Source organism: Nansenia antarctica, assembly GCF_963989245.1.
Source record: "Nansenia antarctica genome assembly, chromosome: 5".
Taxonomy (NCBI): domain Eukaryota; kingdom Metazoa; phylum Chordata; class Actinopteri; order Argentiniformes; family Microstomatidae; genus Nansenia; species Nansenia antarctica.
The window spans coordinates 28,656,378-28,677,801 of record NC_137690.1 but is presented as its reverse complement, the minus strand read 5'-3'; the positions used below and the strand labels follow the sequence as shown (position 1 = coordinate 28,677,801).

The 21,424-nt window shown below is 44.5% G+C and overlaps 1 protein-coding gene across 1 annotated transcript; it reads left to right on the top strand.

Annotated features, from left to right (window-relative positions):
* Positions 1–1,522: 1,522 nt before the first annotated feature.
* Positions 1,523–8,198, top strand: LOC308157946 (ubiquitin carboxyl-terminal hydrolase 42-like; the record flags this gene model as incomplete). Its single annotated transcript, XM_080531540.1, has 14 exons — positions 1,523–1,775; positions 2,207–2,416; positions 2,598–2,708; positions 3,198–3,297; positions 3,735–3,802; positions 3,925–3,995; positions 4,126–4,208; positions 4,304–4,415; positions 4,585–4,725; positions 4,878–4,978; positions 5,089–5,245; positions 5,606–6,274; positions 7,228–7,646; positions 7,760–8,198. The coding sequence occupies 14 exons, from the start codon at positions 1,523–1,525 to the stop codon at positions 8,196–8,198; spliced, it is 2,934 nt and encodes a 977-aa protein (XP_080387666.1).
* Positions 8,199–21,424: the final 13,226 nt, after the last annotated feature.

Here is a 21,424-nt window from a genome sequence, read left to right as displayed (position 1 = left end):
ACGTGCGCCGTTACCATGGCGTCTGTGGTTGTTATGATGCACGTGCGAGCTTCCCCACAACAGAATGTTGATCGTGTGCTCAAGAAAGGCCACACGCTCTTCACGTTCCCTTATCGTTGACGAAAACAAGGTAAGACACGTTTAAAATGACCCGTTTCTCTGTTTCAGGTGTGTTGCGTTGCTAGAGTAGTGGGCGTGGCCTGTCTCGTTGGCTAAAGCCTCTCTCAGCCTGGGTGGGAGGAGGGAACAATTGTCGTAAACGTGCGTGTTCTTCTGGTCGATGTTGGTTTTCGGGTTTTCACTTTCAGATTACATGGTCTTTGCAATGTTGAATCGTTGGGTAATCCGAGCCAGCCGTCAAGTTTGTTATTTGATCATTTCTGCCCCCTCCGAAGTCATGATGTGGTTCCTGTAACTAGGCACGCTGGACGAGAATTCTACTGTACACAAACGTTTACGCCCCTAACAACCTACTGCAGCGATTCCCACCCTATGGGCCGCGGCCCTCTGGTGGGCCGCAAGGGTACTGCAAGTGGGCCGCGAAATCATGGGCAAAAATTCTTTAAAACCTTACAAAAATGCATCATCAGTGTGATACTACTAGGCCTACTGCACTGTATGTATGATGATTGTATGATGATGCATATGAAATATCCAATATGAATACAATAATAATGATGAGACACCCCCAAAAAATGCCTGTGTGGGCCGCGAATACTTAAGAGATTTTTAAGTGGGCCTCGAGTCGAAAAAGGTTGGGAACCGCTGGCCTACTGTAACGTTGTCACGTGTCCGTGAATCTAGTGTGTACGAGCCATTTATTTGGTACAAGCAGGCGCATTTTTAGTTTGGCAATATTATTCGGTGAAATCTTATTTAACGAACGATTGTATCGGTGGGCAAATTCTTAAAGTGATAGGAATGTTTTGCCATGCATTGTAAACCTGGTGGTTAATATGACATACTAACATGGATCTCCATAATACACTACTAGCTAGCTACTCTTTTTGTGAACCCTTCTTTGTTCCTCAAGCTTTCATTTGAAACGATTTTGTTCTGCCATATTTCATGGGGATTGACTGAGTATCATAAGCCCCTCTCAGTACCAGACAGGGAGTCATTCCTGATATAATGTGTGAATAGATCCACCAACTGAATCTGTCATACCCAGAAGTCACCCATTTATAATAGAAAATCAGTGTGTTTGATTGAGATGCTGGACGGAACATGCATGCATGCAGGTAGCTAAGGATGACACTGTATTAAAGTGTTGCTTCATAGGTTGTTTAGAGCATCCTATATACACTGCACTTTATTTGGCACTCTTGGACTACAATCTGAATATCATAGCGTAATACTAACCCACTAGAGCTCCAGTGAAGATTGTATGTGTGCTTGGTTCAGATACAACTTCACTAATCTCTACCAGGGTTATCATTCCTCAACTAGTTGTCAATACTTACATATTAAATAGCTAACACTTTCATCTGTGTTTGTTGTTTTTGCCCATCAGCAATGAACAATGACCATAGTTCAAAGAAAGAAGAAGTCATCAAAGAAGTCATCTTCAGAGAAGTCTGACCTTGAGTCAGTCGGGTGCAAGCGCTCCCCCTTCAGTAGTGGAGACGGGATGGACAGCAGCTGCTCCAGCTGGGGGGTGGGCCCCTCACCCAATGACACCCCCAGGGTGAAGACAGGCGGCTGCCTGGGCCCCACACCTGGAGCTACCATCTACAGCAGTGCGACCCACTCAGTGGATCGGCCCAAGGAGCAAGGTGAGAAGATATGGTTTGTTAAATCAAAAGGTCTCTTGATGCTGGGTAAAAACGAGGGCAAATACCTGCACTCACTGTAAATGTATTCACTGTGTGTGCTGAGGGAATTCCCGCCCAATTGACCGACTGAACAGGTTTCCTAGGTGTTGTGTGTCTTTTCTCTATGGCATGGCAAGTTATGTAAGCATGTTGTACTGTGAGGGGAGGTAATCAATCGCTTAATGTAGCCCCAAGCAAATGACCCAGAATGAGGTTCTCTCTTGTAGAACCTACTGTGTGATGTCAGTAATAAAGACAGCATCTCTCTGCCCTCTGCTCTCACCTAGCACTCCATCGCTTGTTCCATATAAACAAAACGTAAAACTTTCTTTAAAAGTATTTTCCGCCTGTGACTAATCTCAGTGTTTTTTGTGTTTCCCCACCCTCCCCAGTGGTGCTGAGCAGTGGGGACGACATTGGCCTCCCCCAGAAGGTCCTGTTCCCTATGGAGCGGCTCAACTTGAAGTGGAGCCAGATCCACCGCATCGGAGCGGGCCTCAAGAACCTGGGAAACACCTGCTTCCTCAACTCGGCTCTGCAGTGTCTCACCTACACCGTTCCCCTCACCAACTACATGCTGACCCGGGAACATTCCAAAACATGTATGTGAATGAAGATATAACCAATCTGGTTTCCAGACCTGTTTAGAATGACTATTTTGGTAGTGATATATTTAATTTTAAACAATTGTATCGAGGAATGAAGTTAATCGGAACAGAATGCTAGAAGATACGGTACAACATGCCTCTTATCCGATTAACCTCCATATCTGTTCCCCTTTAGGTCATGAGCCTGGTTTCTGTATGATGTGCACCATGCAGAACCACATCACCCAGGTCTTTGCTAACTCGGGGAACGTCATCAAGCCCATTGGTGTCTGCAATGAACTAAAACGTGAGTGTCCACTCACAATCAGAAAAAAAAACTATATTACTATTTAATATATGCTTGATGGAAATATGTGTTGTTGTAAAAAATAAAATAATAATAATAATAACTGCCTGCAATCACATCAGAACAAAACAAAAAAACATATTTGCTGTATCAAAATAATAGATATATGGACAATATGACCAGCCTGTCAGCTAAATAGTTTTCCCTCCAAAAATGCAAAGAGAGCATCACAGGTGCCAAATCCAGGGAACACACAGTATCTTCAGAACATTTATTTTCCCTCCCAAAAAGTAGAAGGTGCTATCAATTTATTTTGGAGGGAGAACTATTTGACAGACAGCTTCTTAGCAATAGCATCCTATGCTTCCACCAAAATACCAAACGATAAGTAACAGCTAACCATAACCATGTCAATGTGATTGTTTAATGCTCTCAAGTTTTTGTCAACTGTATGGTTTCGTCATCTACCTGCCCTGTTACACCCGGTAGGGATTGCAAAGCACTTCCGCTTAGGGAGTCAGGAGGATGCCCACGAGTTCCTGCGATGCACAGTGGATGCTATGCAAAAGTCCTGCCTGCCTGGAACCAAGTAGGTGTTACTGAGGGAGTTATGGAAATCAGTGTTCAGCCACTAGGATGTAGTGTACTTGGATGTGACCTACATTCATATTTAGCTTAGAATACAGTGAGACATGATTAATAGATATGTTGCAATGACCCTCGCTTATAGAAGCGACCCTTAAAACTGACTGTAGCAAGCTCTTGTGGATAGTGGATTTCCTTTCTGCGCCAACAGGTTACCTTTCTGTAATTATCTTTGCTCTATTTCCTCTGCTGTCTCTTCCCCTTTATTTCTTCTTCTCAAAGGGCTGTAACAGTTTGTGTTGCTAATGGTTAATAAACGAGTATCTTGATTTGAGAATGTACTGTAGTACAGACTGGCTGACTATTAGGAATAATTCATTCACATTTTGAGTAGTTTGTAGTTTGTCTTTTTAATTCTTCTGACACTTCTTTTTTCAATAGATTGGACAGGCAAACGCAGGCAACCAGTTTTATCCACCAAGTCTTTGGAGGGTACCTACGATCCAGGGGTAAGTTATTGGTCCAAACTTGCATTGCTCATTTGTATGCTGCTTATACTGTATGTATGTTGCTTACCCGGACAAAGTTAGCAAAGAAAAGCACTGAATCTTCAATGCTCAATCTTTCACAGTAAAATGTTTAAACTGCGAAGCAGTCTCTGACACGTTTGACCCCTACTTGGATGTCGCATTGGAAATAAAGGTAACACACAATTATACATAATCATTCTGCTGTTTCACATCAATCAAGTACCTTTTACAATAATTATTCATCGTGATATGAGATATTGGTAATAAGTAAATAATTGAGAATTGTGTCTGTCGTCTTGCAGACGGCTCCCAGCATAACCAAGGCACTGGAGCAGTTTGTCAAGCCAGAGCAACTGGATGGAGATAATGCATACAAATGCACAAAGTTAGTATATACCTGTATTCATTTATTTGTGCAGCCTATTGAGTTTTGATTCCTCACATCATAATGGAATGCAACTGACTAAAACCTGTCTGCAGGTGTAAGAAAATGGTTCCAGCCTCAAAGAGACTCACCATCCACCGGAGCTCCAACGTGCTCACCATCTCACTGAAGCGCTTTGACAACTTCAACGGGGGCAAGATTAGAAAGGTAAGATCATTTTGGGAATATTTGGATTCAGGTTTAGAATGTTAAATGCAATAGGGTATTTTTTTCCTCTTCTCAGACAATCAGAAATGCCTTAGTTATTTTGAAGATGTACCCCCTGTTCGTTTTCCCTGTGTGGTTTCCCTGTGTCGTCCTTACTCTCCTTACTCAGGACGTGAAGTACCCCGAGTACCTGGACCTTAGGCCCTTCATGTCCCAGTCCCACGGGGAGCCCCAGGTCTATGTTCTGTATGCAGTGCTGGTCCACTCAGGCCGTAGTTGCCATGCTGGACACTACTACTGCTACATCAAGGTATCTCACACACACACACACACACACACACACACACACACACACACCCCCCTCATAAAAATTCAGTTCACCAGTGCATCAGCCAGTCTCATTTTGCTCAGAATTAGATGTTGATGTGATGTGACGTTAACAGTCCTCTTCTTAATTCTCAGGCCAGTGACGGGCAGTGGTATGAGATGAACGACTCCTCGGTGTCTGTCAGTGACATCAGATCCGTTCTCGACCAACAGGCTTACGTGCTCTTCTACATCAGGTGAGTACCACAGAGGCGCAAAGACATTTCACAACTTACATTTCTTGTGCATGCCCCCCCCCCCCCTTTTTTTTTATCACGAAAACATCTTGTTGTATTCCGGCCACCAGGTCACCTGATCTGAAGAACGGAGGGAACTGTAACCTCGTGAGCCGCACCCCAGGCCAGTCGTCCCCGCGCCCTGTCCTCACGCCCAGTGTCAACCTCGGGCTTTGCCACAACTCCACCGGCTTCATCGGCCCCCAGCTGCCCCCAAACATGGCTAAGGTACAGCCTCTATACTGCACTGTATACACACACACACTCTTTAATTGTCATATGAGCCTCCACACGCAGCTTCACACCACATTGGCATGATACTTAATGATAATTCTGATGATTATTAAAGATCAATGAATGATAATACTGTATTCACAGCAAGCTCGCGTACCAGTGTTTCGCACAGATTTGTTTTTGGCAGGGCACATGAGTACACATCCAGCGATGCCATTACCATTTACTCATTTTCTATTGAGTTCTATCTAAGCCAAAACTCCAGACAGGGGGGTCCGCCCCACCTATTCAATGGTAAGGGAAACAGCAGTGTGTAATGAGGCTTGTAGCTAACTTATTTTGGTTGTTTCACAGAACACCCTTCACGTCAACGGGAACGGCTCTCTAAGAGACAATCCATCTGGCTCCAAGCCTAGCACCAGCAGTGGCGGCCTCGGAAAACCGAGCCACGTGCTGCCCTCCGCCTCCTCTTCTTCATCCTCCTCGTCCTCCATCTCCTCAAACCCACTCTGCCGTCCCACTGGGATCCCCGACCGTGCTCTCCTTCTACAGAAGCTCTCCTTCTACATTGGCCAGGGCAAGCAGATCCGCCCCTCCTCATCCTCTTCTTCAGCCTCAGCTTCCTCCTCTTACGTCCAGCCGTCCGCCTCCTCCTCTTCCTCTTCCTCACAGTCTACCTCAGCCTGTATGTCCGCCCCTCGCCCGCCTCATGTGAACGGCACGTCAGCCAGTAATGGGAATCACGGCTCCTCCTTCCTGGTGCCGTACGGCCACGAGTCATCAGAGGAGTCTGATCAGGAGGGCGGCGCTCTAGAAAACGGCCTGGCCAAGCCTAATTTCAACGGGAGGAACGGAGGAGCCGTCTACGGACCGGCCCCGCGACCCCAGCCGGCCGTTAAGACCAACGGTGCTGGTGGGAGTGAGGCTGGGGCGCACCACAACAGTAACGGCATCGCCAAACCCAACCAGAACGGTCACCAGAACGGACACCACAAAGTCAATGGCCTCAAACACACTGACAAGGTACTTAGTCAAATAACATGCCAAAACGGTAGCATAGAATAGTTTCTATCTGATATCGGGCCACGTATAGGATTGTTGTCATGGTATTTGGCTGCTTGCAAGGACAAGAGAAGAAGGTATTGTTGTTGAAATAATATTGCAAAGCATTATCCTGCAGTATGTAATCATGTAATTATCCTGCAGTATGTAATCATGTCATTATCCTGCAGTATGTAATCATGTCATTATCCTGCAGTATGTAATCATGTTTGTATGTCAGTATGTAATCATGTCATTATCCTGCAGTATGTAATCATGTCATTATCCTGCAGTATGTAATCATGTCATTATCCTGCAGTATGTAATCATGTCATTATCCTGCAGTATGTAATTATGTCATTATCCTGCAGTATGTAATCATGTCATTATCCTGCAGTATGTAATCATGTCATTATCCTGCAGTATGTAATCATGTCATTATCCTGCAGTATGTAATCATGTCATTATCCTGCAGTATGTAATCATGTCATTATCCTGCAGTATGTAATCATGTCATTATCCTGCAGTATGTAATCATGTCATTATCCTGCAGTATGTAATCATGTCCTTATCCTGCAGTATGTAATCATGTCATTATCCTGCAGTATGTAATCATGTCATTATCCTGCAGTATGTAATCATGTCATTATCCTGCAGTATGTCATCATGTCATTATCCTGCAGTATGTAATCATGTCATTATCCTGCAGTATGTCATCATGTCATTATCCTGCAGTATGTAATCATGTCATTATCCTGCAGTATGTAATCATGTCATTATCCTGCAGTATGTAATCATGTCATTATCCTGCAGTATGTAATCATGTCATTGTCCTGCAGTATGTAATCATGTCATTATCCTGCAGTATGTCATCATGTCCTGTCAATATTTTCATCAGTGCGCCCATTGATGTTTGTGGTTGTGGTCTGTTGCAGGTTTCTAGCAGTGGTCCTGGGCTGTCGTCTGGTGTGGGTCCAAGCATAGCTAACGGTCATGGGCTGTCGTCTGGTGTGGGTCCAAGCATAGCTAACGGTCATGGGCTGTCGTCTGGTGTGGGTCCAAGCATAGCTAACGGTCATGGGCTGTCGTCTGGTGTGGGTCCAAGCATAGCTAACGGTCATGGGCTGTCGTCTGGTGTGGGTCCAAGCATAGCTAACGGTCATGGGCTGTCGTCTGGTGTGGGTCCAAGCATAGCTAACGGTCATGGGCTGTCGTCTGGTGTGGGTCCAAGCATAGCTAACGGTCATGGGCTGTCGTCTGGTGTGGGTCCAAGCATAGCTAACGGTCATGGGCTGTCGTCTGGTGTGGGTCCAAGCATAGCTAACGGCAGGGAGTCTCATCACAGTCGGCCAAGGTGAGACAACCCTCACACCTCCAGGCACTGTGCAGATTTCAATGATTTTAAATTATGATATTAAGAATGTAATTGTATTAAGCCTGTATGCTTTTCTTCTTCTTTTTTTCTAGCAAAGAGGTACCGAACCGGAAGCGCCGTTACCATGGCGACGACCATGTCAACGACCACTCGCCTAATAAACAACGCCGCACCGACTACGATGACTTCAGCCTCCCTTCTGGTCATGCATCGCCAACGGCACCCCATCAAGGAAGCAGTGAGGAGAGGCCGAACCGGAAGCGCCGTTACCATGGCGACGACCATGTCAACGACCACTCGCCTAATAAACAACGCCGCACCGACTACGATGACTTCAGCCTCCCTTCTGGTCATGCATCGCCAACGGCACCCCATCAAGGAAGCAGTGAGGAGAGGCCGAACCAGAAGCGCCGTTACCATGGCGACGACCATGTCAACGACCACTCGCCTAATAAACAACGTCGCACCGACTACAATGAGGAGGCGTTTTGTCTGGAAGAGAAGGAGCTGGCCTGGGACTGGCTGTTGTGACTGTGTGTGCACTTACACCACCACACCTACCCTGGACAGACTTGAGGACATTTCCAGCTCTTTTATGTTTTTGCTTTTTTCCCCCTCTCTTTCTCTCAACCCTTTCACTGGAGAAGACAACTTTTTTTCTCTGCATCCCTCTTTTCACACTCACTGAGACACCCTTTCTTTCTATCCTTTCTTTTAAACTCATTATTCAAGTATACAAAAAAACATAAAAAAAATAATCATCACTTTTGGCTGTGGACCTTTTGTGTTTGCTTTTTAAAAATCCAGTTTGTTTTTTCTAGCGTTCATAAGAAAGCATACTGTGAATTTAATTTTGAACTGTACTATCAGTTATTTTTTATACATAAACAGTCCTGTATCAGGAATACCAATAGAGATTTATTTTTTTCATGTTTCTGGTTTGTTTTAGACAATTCCCACAACTTAATTTAGACCATGTTCTATGGACATAAGTCAGTGAAATGGGTATGGTTTGCTGTTTTTTCTACGTAAAAAAAAATATGACAACAGTTATGTTATACCTTTTAGTTCAACAATAGCATGTAAAATGTATACATTGTACAAGGTATATAAAAAGCCTTAAATACATTTGTTAATGTCAGAAATTGTAACCCTCACTTTGTTTACAAGCATTGTTTCTTTTAAACTCATTATTCAAGTATACAAAAAAACATAAAAAAAATAATCATCACTTTTGGCTGTGGACCTTTTGTGTTTGCTTTTTAAAAATCCAGTTTGTTTTTTCTAGCGTTCATAAGAAAGCATACTGTGAATTTAATTTTGAACTGTACTATCAGTTATTTTTTATACATAAACAGTCCTGTATCAGGAATACCAATAGAGATTTATTTTTTTCATGTTTCTGGTTTGTTTTAGACAATTCCCACAACTTAATTTAGACCATGTTCTATGGACATAAGTCAGTGAAATGGGTATGGTTTGCTGTTTTTTCTACGTAAAAAAAAATATGACAACAGTTATGTTATACCTTTTAGTTCAACAATAGCATGTAAAATGTATACATTGTACAAGGTATATAAAAAGCCTTAAATACATTTGTTAATGTCAGAAATTGTAACCCTCACTTTGTTTACAAGCATTGTTTGTTGGAGTGAATGCTTATGATGGGGCATGTACACCACAATGGGTAAAATGTCCGCCTTTCTACCAGATGGAGTTATTATATGGAAGCTACCCCTTTTGGTTAAATCATTTTCGTATGAGTGATTGATATACTGAACTGAGTGTCACAGACTTTTTTTGGGAGGTCAGAGAATGGTTGTTTGTTGTACCACTTCTTGGATTCAGGGCTTATCATACGTATACAGTGCAATGGCATGGTCGTTTTTGTAGGTTTTTCTAGTCATACAATGACAGGATGGGTTTAACATGGGAGCTAAATACTCATTTCTTATTCACGTGACACAGTATTGAAATTATAAAGCCAAAGACTAGTTTGGAGCCAGTTAGGCCTTTAGTTGTCTAGTCAGTCTTTATACGGTACACACAGGAAGGTTGAACATCACATTTTATTCAAATTCTCATTTATCTATTGCTGCTGGATTGAAAAAATCAGGTGTAGTGCTGAGGCACAAATGTGTACATTTCAAGCCTGCAAACTGCGACACTTTAAATGAATGTGCAATAACACTATGTGCAATATGACAACCCTAGTCGTTTTATCTGTACAGTATAGTATAGTGGATAGTGTACATAGCCTTTATTTATGTAAACCAGCTCCTTTCCCTTCTTGTTTTTTTAGCACCAGGGGAACCACCCCTCCCAAATTTCGTTGTTTGGTACCTGTACTATAGCAATGACAATAAAGACCATTCATTCATTCATTCATTCATTCATTTTTGTGTATTTTGTGAGAAATGCGCTATACAAATAAAACTTGATTTGATTTGTATTTAGCAGTTTTAATTTACTGGGTGTCCTATGTCATATAATGCCATCCTATCATTGGTATTCTTCTCATAATAAACAAAGTGAAAGTTGAATGCGAGCAAGGTGTTTTCTGTTCATCTGGACCACTGTCGTGTTGACACTCAGAGACCAGGGACGTGCCGTCCATATAAGCAGGGTAAGCAGTGCTTACCCAACGAAAAAAGAAAAAAAGGAAAATATTAAAATAAAAGTGCATGTAACCGTTTGTTTGTTTTCATTAAAAGAGTCGTATTTTAGGTCCCAGGGCAGCAGGAGTCATTCATTTTGACATTGCATTTTTAGCGCCACCTGTAGGAGTAAAGCACTCCCTACTCTGCTTTGCATATAAGCACTCCGCTCTCTGCTTTCCCTCGCGTACATTCGCATGCCTGCATTTAGTAATGACTTACGCCAAATTGGTGCAACCCAGTCCAGTAGGCTACCAGATACGATGTTGTAATGTATGCACATATTTTGCTACCACGGTTGCCAGATGGAATTGACAATGTCCAGCCCAACCAGTCTAAAAGCTGCCGAATCCACCCGTCCAGTGTGACCAAAAGTAGCCCAATCTGGCAACACTGCTTGCTACGTTCTTGCAGCTCGCGTGAACACAGGTTCTTCCAGCAGCGCTCGCCTGCCGCTTCGATTGCAGACTCAAGTTAACGCGCGTGCAGAAAGATGCCACGAAACTCAAGTCGCGTAAAACAAATGGTTATTTCTCGCCGTGAGAAATAGAGATGCGGTGTGAGAGCGTGAGAACTGGTTGAAATGCGTGAGTCTCACGGTGATTGCGTGAGACTTGGCAGCTCTGCTAGCTAATAAGCTAACACTTGTTTGGCTAGTGTAGTAAACACACACACACACACACACACACAGACACACACAATAACTTGTGAACAACACAACAAACAAAACCACGCTAAGTCAGCTAACAAAAACAAACAAGCTTCTAATAAAGCTAGCTAGTTAACAAGCTAACACCTGTGTGGCCTAGTAAACACTCCCTAATACAGTGAGTAAATAACGCATTACAACTCGCTACATATGGCAGACCTTAGTATCATACTATAGTGTATTATATCCTCGGCCACTGGCTGGTTTTGTGGCGCTGTTCCGACTTTCAGTACTTCAGCAAACGAACTAGTCTCCGAAGACTAGAAGAAGTCTGGCAAAAGCATTGCTTTCAGACAGTTTTCACCGATCACTGTTTATTTAAATTCTCGAATTGCTATGAGAGAATAATAGTATACTTTTATACTTCAGCTCCTACATGAACTAAAAAGGACACGTAACCTAGATGAACACTAACACTATGCTCTAGTAGTCTACCATTTGAACCACAAAAATGTTGTCAGAAGTGGGGTTCGAACCCACGCCTCCAGTCTCAAGTAGGCCAATTCAACTCTTGAGACTGGCGCCTTAGACCTCTCGGCCATCTTTAGTGTGTCCTTGAGTAAGGCACTTAGCCCTCAGTTACTCCAGGGCTAAGTGTCCAGGGGGGATGTCCCTGTAATGTCCCTGTAATTCGTAATTGTAAATTGCTTTGGATTAAAAGCGTCTGCTAAATGGCAAAATTAAATTAATTAAAATTACAAGGAATACATTAGGTTGAATGCACAGATTTTTTATTTTATTTTTTTAAACACATTTAGTGAATCAGACATTCAGGTGTCTTCTGGGTCTTTGAGGCCTTCTTGAAGGGCTCACACAGCCCCTTACACAGCCCCTCACACAGCCCCTTACACAGCCCCTTGCCGACTGCCGACGCCATGCTCCTGAAGACAGCCGCTAGAGACGGAGGAGGAGAGGGAGAGAGGAGGAGAGAGGAGAGGGAGAGAGGAGGAGTGAGGAGGAGAGAGGGAGGGAGATGAGGAGAGGGAGGGAGGGAAAGAGGAGGAGAGAGGAGAGGGAGCGAGAGAGAGGAGGAGAGAGGGAGGGGAGGAGAGAGGAGGAGACGGAGAGAGAGAGGAGGAGAGGGAGAGAGGAGGAGAGGGAGGGAGAGAAGAGGAGAAGGAAGGAGAAAGGATGAGAAAGGGAGAGAGGAGGAGAGGGAGAGAGAGAGAGAGGAGGAGAGAGAGAGAGGAGGAGAGAGGGAGGGAGAGAGGAGGAGAGGGAGAGAGGAGGAGAGAGGGAGGGAGAGAGGAGGGGAGGGAGAGAGGAGGAGAGAGGGAGAGAGGAGGAGAGGGAGAGGGAGGGAGGGAGGGAGGGAGAGAGACATTAACTTAACACAGACTTCATGGTTTTTCAAGGATTACATTGTGTCTCCTAGTGTATTGATGCTTGTAGTAATGTTGAGGATTAGCTAGTTCGTGCAGTGTCAACCCTACAGCCTTCTCCCGTCAGCAGACTCACAGAAGCAGCATCCAGCCTTGGGCTCCTCCTCTTCCTCTTCTTCCTCTCCTTCCTCTTCCTCCTCTTCCTCTTCTTCCTCTTCTCCCTCTTCGCACGGACAAACAGACTGAAGCTCAGCTTCTACCCTAGGGCCATTCAGGCCCTGAACACAGCAAAGACCTAGGTTCTAGGCCCTGGACAATCTAGACAACTTGATGGCAGCTACTAGATTGTAAACATAAGTGCAATATTGAAATACAACTGTGAACATTTCAAACCTGCTAACTGCGACACTTTAAATGAATGTGCAACAATACTATGTGCAATATGACAACCCTTGTGTACATAAAGTTCAGATATAGGAAAAGTTAGGATATTTATAGCATAGCATAGAGTACAGCACAGTGTTTTATTGTATAGTATAGTAGTATAGTATAGTAGATAGTGTACATACTACATAGCCTTTATTTATGTCAACCAGCTCTTTTCCCTTTTTTATTTTACCCGTGGTTTTCTTGTTTTTAGTCTTTTTCCAAGCACCAGGGGAGCCCCTACTCCTAAATTTCGTTGTATGGTACCTGTACTGTATTAATGACAATAAAGACCATTCATTCATTCATTCATTCATTCATTCTCCCTCTGGGGCCGGGCTATCCTCCCTCTGACTCTTCTTGACCTCCTCAACCACTCCTCATCTCCAGTCACACACACACACACACACACACACACACACACACACACACTGACCCCCTCAACCACTCCTCATCTCCAGAGCCACACACACACTCACACACACACACACACACACACACACTGACCCCCTCAACCACTCCTCATCTCCAGAGCCACACACACACTCACACACACACACACACACACACACACACACACACACACACACACACACACACACACACACACACACACACACACTGTCACTGACCCCCTCAACCACTCATCTCCAGAGCCACACACACACACACACACACACACACACACACACACACACACACACACACACACACACACACACTGACCTCCCACCCCTCCAGCTCAGCTGGACTGTCTGCTCTCATGGTGAGGTGAAGGTGAATGTGAATGTGGCGCTCCCATGAAAACTAAATCCACCAACTGGTTTGTGTGAAAATGAAAGTATCTTGTATTCTTTTTTATCTTGTATTTAAGATAACAGAATTACTACTACTAACCTCTCATAGCTTTAAATTAATACAATTTTATTATTTATGTATTCACAACAGTGTTGGTAAAATTGTGCCTGAAATACACAGCAGACATACACAACTGGCAGAATAACAACACAAAGAAACACGTGATAATCAAACAACTAATTCCGGTTTTTAGAAACATTCAAAGCCAACGACGCGTAACCATGGTGACCTTAACATAAGCAGTAGCGTCAGTGAGAGGGTTCCAGGTCCCACTCTGTACCTCAGGCTGTCCGGGGGGAGTGGGAGGGGATGACAGTGATGGGGCCATAGGGATGCCCCTGACACACACCCAGCTCTCTGCCAGTCACCCGCTCTGGACAAACACAGTGGCATACAGGTCAGAACACACCAGAACCAGAAGACCGACCCCATGTAGTCCTACAAGTGTCTAATGCCTGAGCTGAGCCCCAAACAGTGGTCCATCTTTGGTTGGACAACAAAGTTCTATTCTAAAATAAATTAGGTCAGCCCACTTTTCAGGGCCAAAAGTGAAGTGGAAAGTAAAGTCAGTCTTTCCATTTACATTTTTGGAATTTAGTGGACACCTTTTTTTGGTAATATACAGTTGAGAAACTGAACAGGGGGATTCAGAGGTTTAAGGAGGGACAGTTAAGGTGTAGCCTGAAAAGATGAAGTCTATGGCAGAAGATAGGGAGAGACTCTGCAATCCTGACAGCAATGGGGAGCATTCTTCAGATTTAAATCCAATTTAACACGCCATTATATGGCACTCTATCATCAATTCAGTCATTCAACTCCTCACCTAACAGTTGGAAGAACATTTGAGCTGCAGTACTGCGGTCTGCATCAGGGGGCAGCAGAGAGTGGAAGTCCTCTTCCAATGACACCTTTCTGGAGAGGGAGATGAAGAAGAGGAGAGAGGAGTGTTTATTGTAGCATTGATAGTGGTTTACCTGTGGTTCTCTGATGAAGGGTGCTCGGTAGGGACGGGTTAGGTTGATCCATTTATCTATCAGTCAATCACGGACTTCCGCATCGATACAAAGATATCTAATCGACAAATCGAAAAAACCCATTACAAGTACTCAGTATTTGTAAGATAAAAAAATGCATGTGGCCGTGTTTTTTCATTCATTTAACAACCTCGCTGAGTTCATTCATCCCCTCTCAGTTGTTGCCATGGGCTATTGCCACTGCTCACGATAATGTTGTTCAATGTAAACTTTGCAATAGTAAATTCACATACCACCATTTGGCAACTGTAATGCTTCAATACTTCAAAACAAAACACCCAGCGATCTCCAGTGATGCTGAGACACAGGCAAACTGACATGACTAACTTCACAGTTCAAACACAGACCTATGAAATGGTTATTTATTTTACATCGTGGACATAGATACGAGTTTGAATAAACAAGATAATTTAAGTCAGCATAAATATAGCATGCACGATCGATAAATGACATTTAGCATCCATCAACTAACTGATTGTGAAAAATGCAGTGGGACCCATCGACATTTACCTCAGCAGGCTCTCAGGGGTGAGCTCTGGTTCTCTCTCAGGGAGGTCGACACACTCCTCCACTATGTCCTCCATAGCCACCACCACCTCCTCTTCTATGGGAGACCTGCCCCCCCACACATAAACACACACACACACACACACCATTATTAGGTAGAGTATCTTCACCCATTAGCCATCAGTTACAATTCTAAGAATTGACTTTTGACATGAAAATGTTAGTACACGTTGCTACTTGCCCTCTACACCCTGACAAAATGTAAAAAATGGCTCCTGGGATTATGGACAGGGCCATAGATGTCAAGCCACTCCTACTAACCCCCCCTTTAAAAATAATAATTCTATATTTAATATTCAATTTATATTTCAGTCGCTCTCATCCTCTTTCTAGAGAGATAATGTTCACTGAATTCTTTTTCTCATCTCTCACCGTCTGCTGGCCGGAGTGTGTTCTTTGGACACTTCCTGGAGCTCTGAGACAGCTGAAAGAAACATGTGATCGATCAGGCTCATGATCAAGCCCACTGTAGTAGACAATTGACTATCTTCCCCAAGCACACCCCATGTAAACGGACTACAGAAACCTTAAGCTCCTAGCCACTTTACTACTGAACGATCTATTATCACTAGTTGCACCACTAGTGTATTCTGTCTTATCTGTACTATTGTTACCTTTATCTGGTATTATGCCCATTTTTTTTCTCCATGTATGTCCTGTACTACTGTTACTTTCTTGAATTATGTCTATTGCCTTATGTCTTGTGCTGCAACACAATGTCAGGAACCGAAGCCTAAGAATGTTACTCTCTTACACTTGTGTAATGTGATGTAACAATAAACTTGAAACTTGAGATAGATCCCCTGGTGTCTGACCTGAGGTTTCAGAGGGGGCTCGTCCTGACTCCCTCAGCTCTCGTGTGACCTGTGTACAGAGGACACTCATCGACACATGCACTGTAGACATGTTGTGTCGTGACAGAGAATGTACTCTCAATAATCTGGATGAATCATGGGTCGACGTATATCAACAAACAAACCAACGTGGGGAACGGTGGTGGAATAACGTTGTAGCTCGATGCACTCGTCTTGCAATACTGTTGTTGAAGTGTGCATTGTCGGTGCTGTGTTGGTGTGTTATTGTAAGTGTACAGATAAACTAGCTAGCTACATTGACATTGGGAATGCAGTTGAAGAAGTGATTCTGCATGCATGCAGGGTCATCATCAAAATGTCAACTATGGCAATGCATTTGAACATGCAAATAGATATGGATATAGATAGGAACTACATATCAGCAGCAATACTTTTGGAAAATATGATTTGAGCCTAGCTGAACACATCCCATATGCCAACAAAACCAAACAATACAGTATAATAACTCCTTATTTTGTTGACAATGAAGAGGTGCAAATAAGCGTATTTTGTAGTTTTTGTCTGAGAAATAGTCCTAATTTGGCTGCAATCTCATATTGTGAATCGTATTGAATCGTGAGTTGAGTGCATTGTTACATCCCTACTAAAAACTAATGTTCATTGATTGATGGTCGTAATGAAAACAAATGCGGTCATAGTCAACAGAAATAAAGAATTTACCCCTCTCACGCCAGAGCCCCTCTTCTCTCTGTCCTTCTCCACTCCCATGTCTACGTCGACCTCAGAGTCTCCCCCCTTCTCTCCCCCCTCCCTGCTGCTCTTCTTCCTGAGGACAGCACACTGTTGCCATAGTGACAGGAGGTCAGGGTGGAGGTGAGCTGTGTTAGGGAAGAGGGTAAGGAGGGATGGGGGTGGGGGCAAAGAGAAGATAAGCAAACTTGTCTTATCTTAATCCTAGTCATCTACTTATGTGATCGCTCTCTCTAAAAACACCACAAGGGTTGTCTATCTATCCATCTATCCATCCATCCACCCATCCGTCCAATCGTCCCTTCCTGGGTCCATCTATCCATCATGGACTGAACTGCATACTTCCTCCCTAGACCGCAATGTCCACCAACTCACAATATATCATCACTATCATCTGCGGTGGCATATATACGCTGGGAAAGATCCATTATGTCTACCTCTGGGTACGCTGAAACGTCAGACCTTGTCATCCAAGTTTCTCTCAGTAGAGGTATGAGATACTCACGGCAGGCGGGGGCGCTGAAGAGCTCTCCGGGGGCGGCCGTGGACCGGGAGGCGGGGTCTATCAGCACCTTGGACTGGGAGAGAGAGACAGCAACACTAGGCAAAGAGGTCAACTACACTTCCTCAAGCACGGATCACCAATAGGCGGCCCGCAGGCCAGATCCGGCCACTCTATAATGTGCAGCTTTATCACACAGCACAATGCCACAGATGTCGCAAGTTTTGAGGGAGTGTGCAATTGGCATGCTGACTCCAGGAATGTCCACCAGAGCTGTTGCCGGTGAATTGAAAATGTATTTCTCTACCATAAACCATCTCCAAAGTCGTTTCCAATTCCAATTCTCGGACACACCTTTGGAGACGGCTTATGGTAGAGAAATGAACATTCAATTCACGGGCAACAGCTCTGGTGGACATTGCTGCCAATTGCACGCTCCCTCAAAACCTGCGACATCTGTGGCATTGTGCTATGTGATAAAACTGCACATTTTAGAGTGGCCTTTTATTGTGACCAGCCTACTGAACAGTACTTCCTTAAAACAAAACAAAAAGATCTATTTAGATACCCAGACAAAGATACTTGACTGATTTGAAGAATCAATCCTTCAGTGAATTCCTCTGGTGCCTGGTAGGAGGGTGGGTGGTCTTACCAGGGGCATGGTCTCAGCAAGAGGGTCCTTGATCTGCAACTGCATTGCCTCCATGGAGATCTGCGTGTGAGGGTCGGCGAAAACAAGCTGTCGCCTGCGACCCTGTCTCTTAGGAGAGGGGACAACTTCGGGGAGCTAGGTGTCGGAGAGAAGGAGGTAGAAAAAGATGTAGCGGCAGAGTGGAATGTTAGAGGTAGAGAGGAGAGAAAGGATGTAGAGGCAGAGAGAAGGAGAGAGAGGATGTAGAGGCAGAGAGAAGGAGGGAGAGGATGTAGAGGCAGAGAGAAGGAGAGAGAGGATGTAGAGGCAGAGAAGGAGAGAGAGGATGTAGAGGCAGAGAGAAGGAGGGAGAGGATGTAGAGGCAGAGAGAAGGAGGGAGAGGATGTAGAGGCAGAGAGAAGGAGAGAGAGGATGTAGAGGCAGAGAGAAGGAGGGAGAGGATGTAGAGGCAGAGAGAAGGAGAGAGAGGATGTAGATGCAGAGAGAAGGAGGGAGAGGATGTAGAGGCAGAGAGAAGGAGAGAGGATGTAGAGGCAGAGAGAAGGAGGGAGAGAAAAAATAAACATCTACAAACAAAGCTGTGTGTATGCATGGTTGATGAATGAGGCCTATTGAGACACTACAGCGAGTCTGTGACGGTAATAGTATAAGCGTGTAACTGGCGACCGTGAAAAGAAATAAACAACCGTCAAACACTTTATTACATACATTTCCGCCTATCTATCAAACTGTCTCCACCCCCTCTAGCACACTATCTCCCTTCTAGCCCTTCCAATCCTCTCCAACCTGACATTTTTTGTTAATTTGTAATAATAATAAAAAATACAATTACTAATAATAAAGTGTTATAACGTGTTATTTAACAGTTATTGGAATGTTTGTGTCCAGGTAGAAGACTGGAAATCTGGAAATTAATAAATTCTTTATTCACGATGTGTCCTATTCTCCAAAAAAGAAAAGAAAAAGAAAAGTGCTTCCTCTTTTCTTTCACTGTGCTCACCGCATAACTCACTGGGAACTTCAGAGTGTATATCTGGTACATCATTGTTGTGACGGTAAGACTGTGTGTATATATGAATGGCTGAAACGAGGGCTACGACTATTACCAAGTCTATCGCTGGGTTTATCCGCAAATACCTTTGCCCGTACAGTGTAGTCGAAAACAAAGGTTTCCGACGAATGCGCCATAACACTGGCACCAATATATGAAATACTGTGTCAAAAATATTTAACTGAAACGGCTATTCAAGTGTTGTATGTAGTTCTTCCTTTAAACATTTTAACTCCTGCTTTCTGGGCAGTTAAGCCTTCTGGCACTTTATTTTGTATGAATGATGGCAGACACACATGGACAAGTTGCAGAAGAGTAACCTTAGATAGTCTATTAGGCTAGGCTGATGACTGTAACTGAATGTAACTGTCTCCATTTCTCACACACACACACACACACACACACACACACACACACACACACACACAAGCACAAACACACACACACACACACACAAACAAACACACACACACACCTCTCCACAAGAGCTCTCCGGCGCTCTCTCCGGCGCTCTGTCCGGTGTTCTCTCTGGCCCTCTCTCTGGCGATCTCTCTGGCGCTCTCTCTGGCGATCTCTCTGGCGCTCTCTCTGGCGCTCTCTCTGGCGCTCTCTCCGGTGTTCTCTCTGGCCCCTTCTCTGACTCTTCCTCTCTCTCTGAGGAGTACGGGGCCTCTAGTGGCATCTCCATGGGCTGGCCCGTTTCCTTGTCCAGCAGCCACACACTGTCCCCCACCACCACCGTGTCCTTCAGCCTGGACATGCAGACACACACACACACACACACACACATACACACACACACACACACACAATGGTGGGTACTATCTTAATAACCATCTAGCTTCCTCATTTATTGTAATCAGAAAACACACACAACACAAATGAAGACTGTTCAAGTCCTAGCTGGACTTGAACAGTGACCACAGCCCTTGTGGCAGTAAGATCCGCCTGTGAAAGGGTCCCAGGGGACTTACTGGTCAATAGATGTCATGGCTCCCTCCTGGTCCCTTGTTCTCTCCGTCTCTCCCTCTCTCTCCCTTTCCCTCTCCTCAATCTCTGCGTCTGTCACACACACACACACACACACACAACTTTTCACTCCTTTCACGCTAACAAATGTCCATATCGATCGCCTGTCATTACTTAGAGAATCCTACTATCCTCTCTCATCTCTCTTACCCCAGTCGAATTGGTCTGGCTGCTCCAGAAGCAAGTCGATCACTCTGCCTGTGGCTTCAGTTAGCTCCGCTCCCTCAAACTGATGGAGAGAGAGAGGGAGAGAGAGATAAGTAACCATAAAAAACCCAGCTCAACACTCTTGTCTTGAGCCATTCAGTGGGGAACAGTATCCTTACGTCAACATCAACGAAATACAACATCAAAATATAAAACACAATTTTGGATAAAAACAGTGCTAATAACTTAGTGAATCTTGATTTATTATTCAGCACAGTCTATGGCGGTGGTGGGTAAGGCTAAAACGTTCATCCTGTTATGGTAGCACTAGCAAAAGAGTCAAGTGTGGCAGAACCCCAGAACAGACGGACACAAGAGGCAAACTAACAATAAAAGGATTTATTAAAATGATGGACAAAAGAATAAACCTACTCTAACGGGGCCTAAGTGGGGGGAATGTGTGGATGCCAGAGAACTGGATAATGTAAATGAGGTGTGAGTGGGACTGTACTCTATGTGTCTGGGTGTGAGTGTCTAGCGTGCAAAACTAGTGTGGTGTAGATATGTAGATGAGTGAAGTGTTGAAATATGTACGTGTACTAACCAGTCCAGAGCAGAGAGGGGGAATAGTCGGCAGGCAGGCAGACGGGGGGGTTAGGCAGGAGGAGTAGGCGGCAGGCAGGCAGGGGGTTAGGCAGGAGGAGTAGGCGGCAGGCAGGCAGGGGCATAGGCAGGAGGGGTGGTCGTTAGGCAGGCAGGGACATAGGCAGGAGACGTAGTCGATAGGCAGGCAGGGGGTCTAGGCAGGGGGAGGCAGGTTCCTTTGGGGAGCGAGGATCAAACAAAGAAAACAACTAAGGTTAGCAAAATAACAAACAAACAAAACTCTGAAGTGAAACTACTTGAACGAGAATAGACAACAGGGAGAGCCAAACAACTAACCACATGGGTCAAAATAATCAAGCGTCGGAGGAAGGTTTCTGGGGCTTCTTATAGGGCTGCCTCCTCCTGAGTTGATAGCTGGACCCAGCTGTCTCCACTTGAGCCTGATGAGGCTCAACGAGCGCCAACGAGGCAGGAGGGGGCGGAGCCGATGAGGGATTCACAACACATCCTACGTTATTTGGCGTTCAGGAGACCTGTAAAGAATGGGATGGGTAATGTTTTGTATCTTGCTGTTCTTGTTTTGGGGATTTCGAGTTGGGTAGTTTCTGATTTGGCGATTTGATATTTCGGC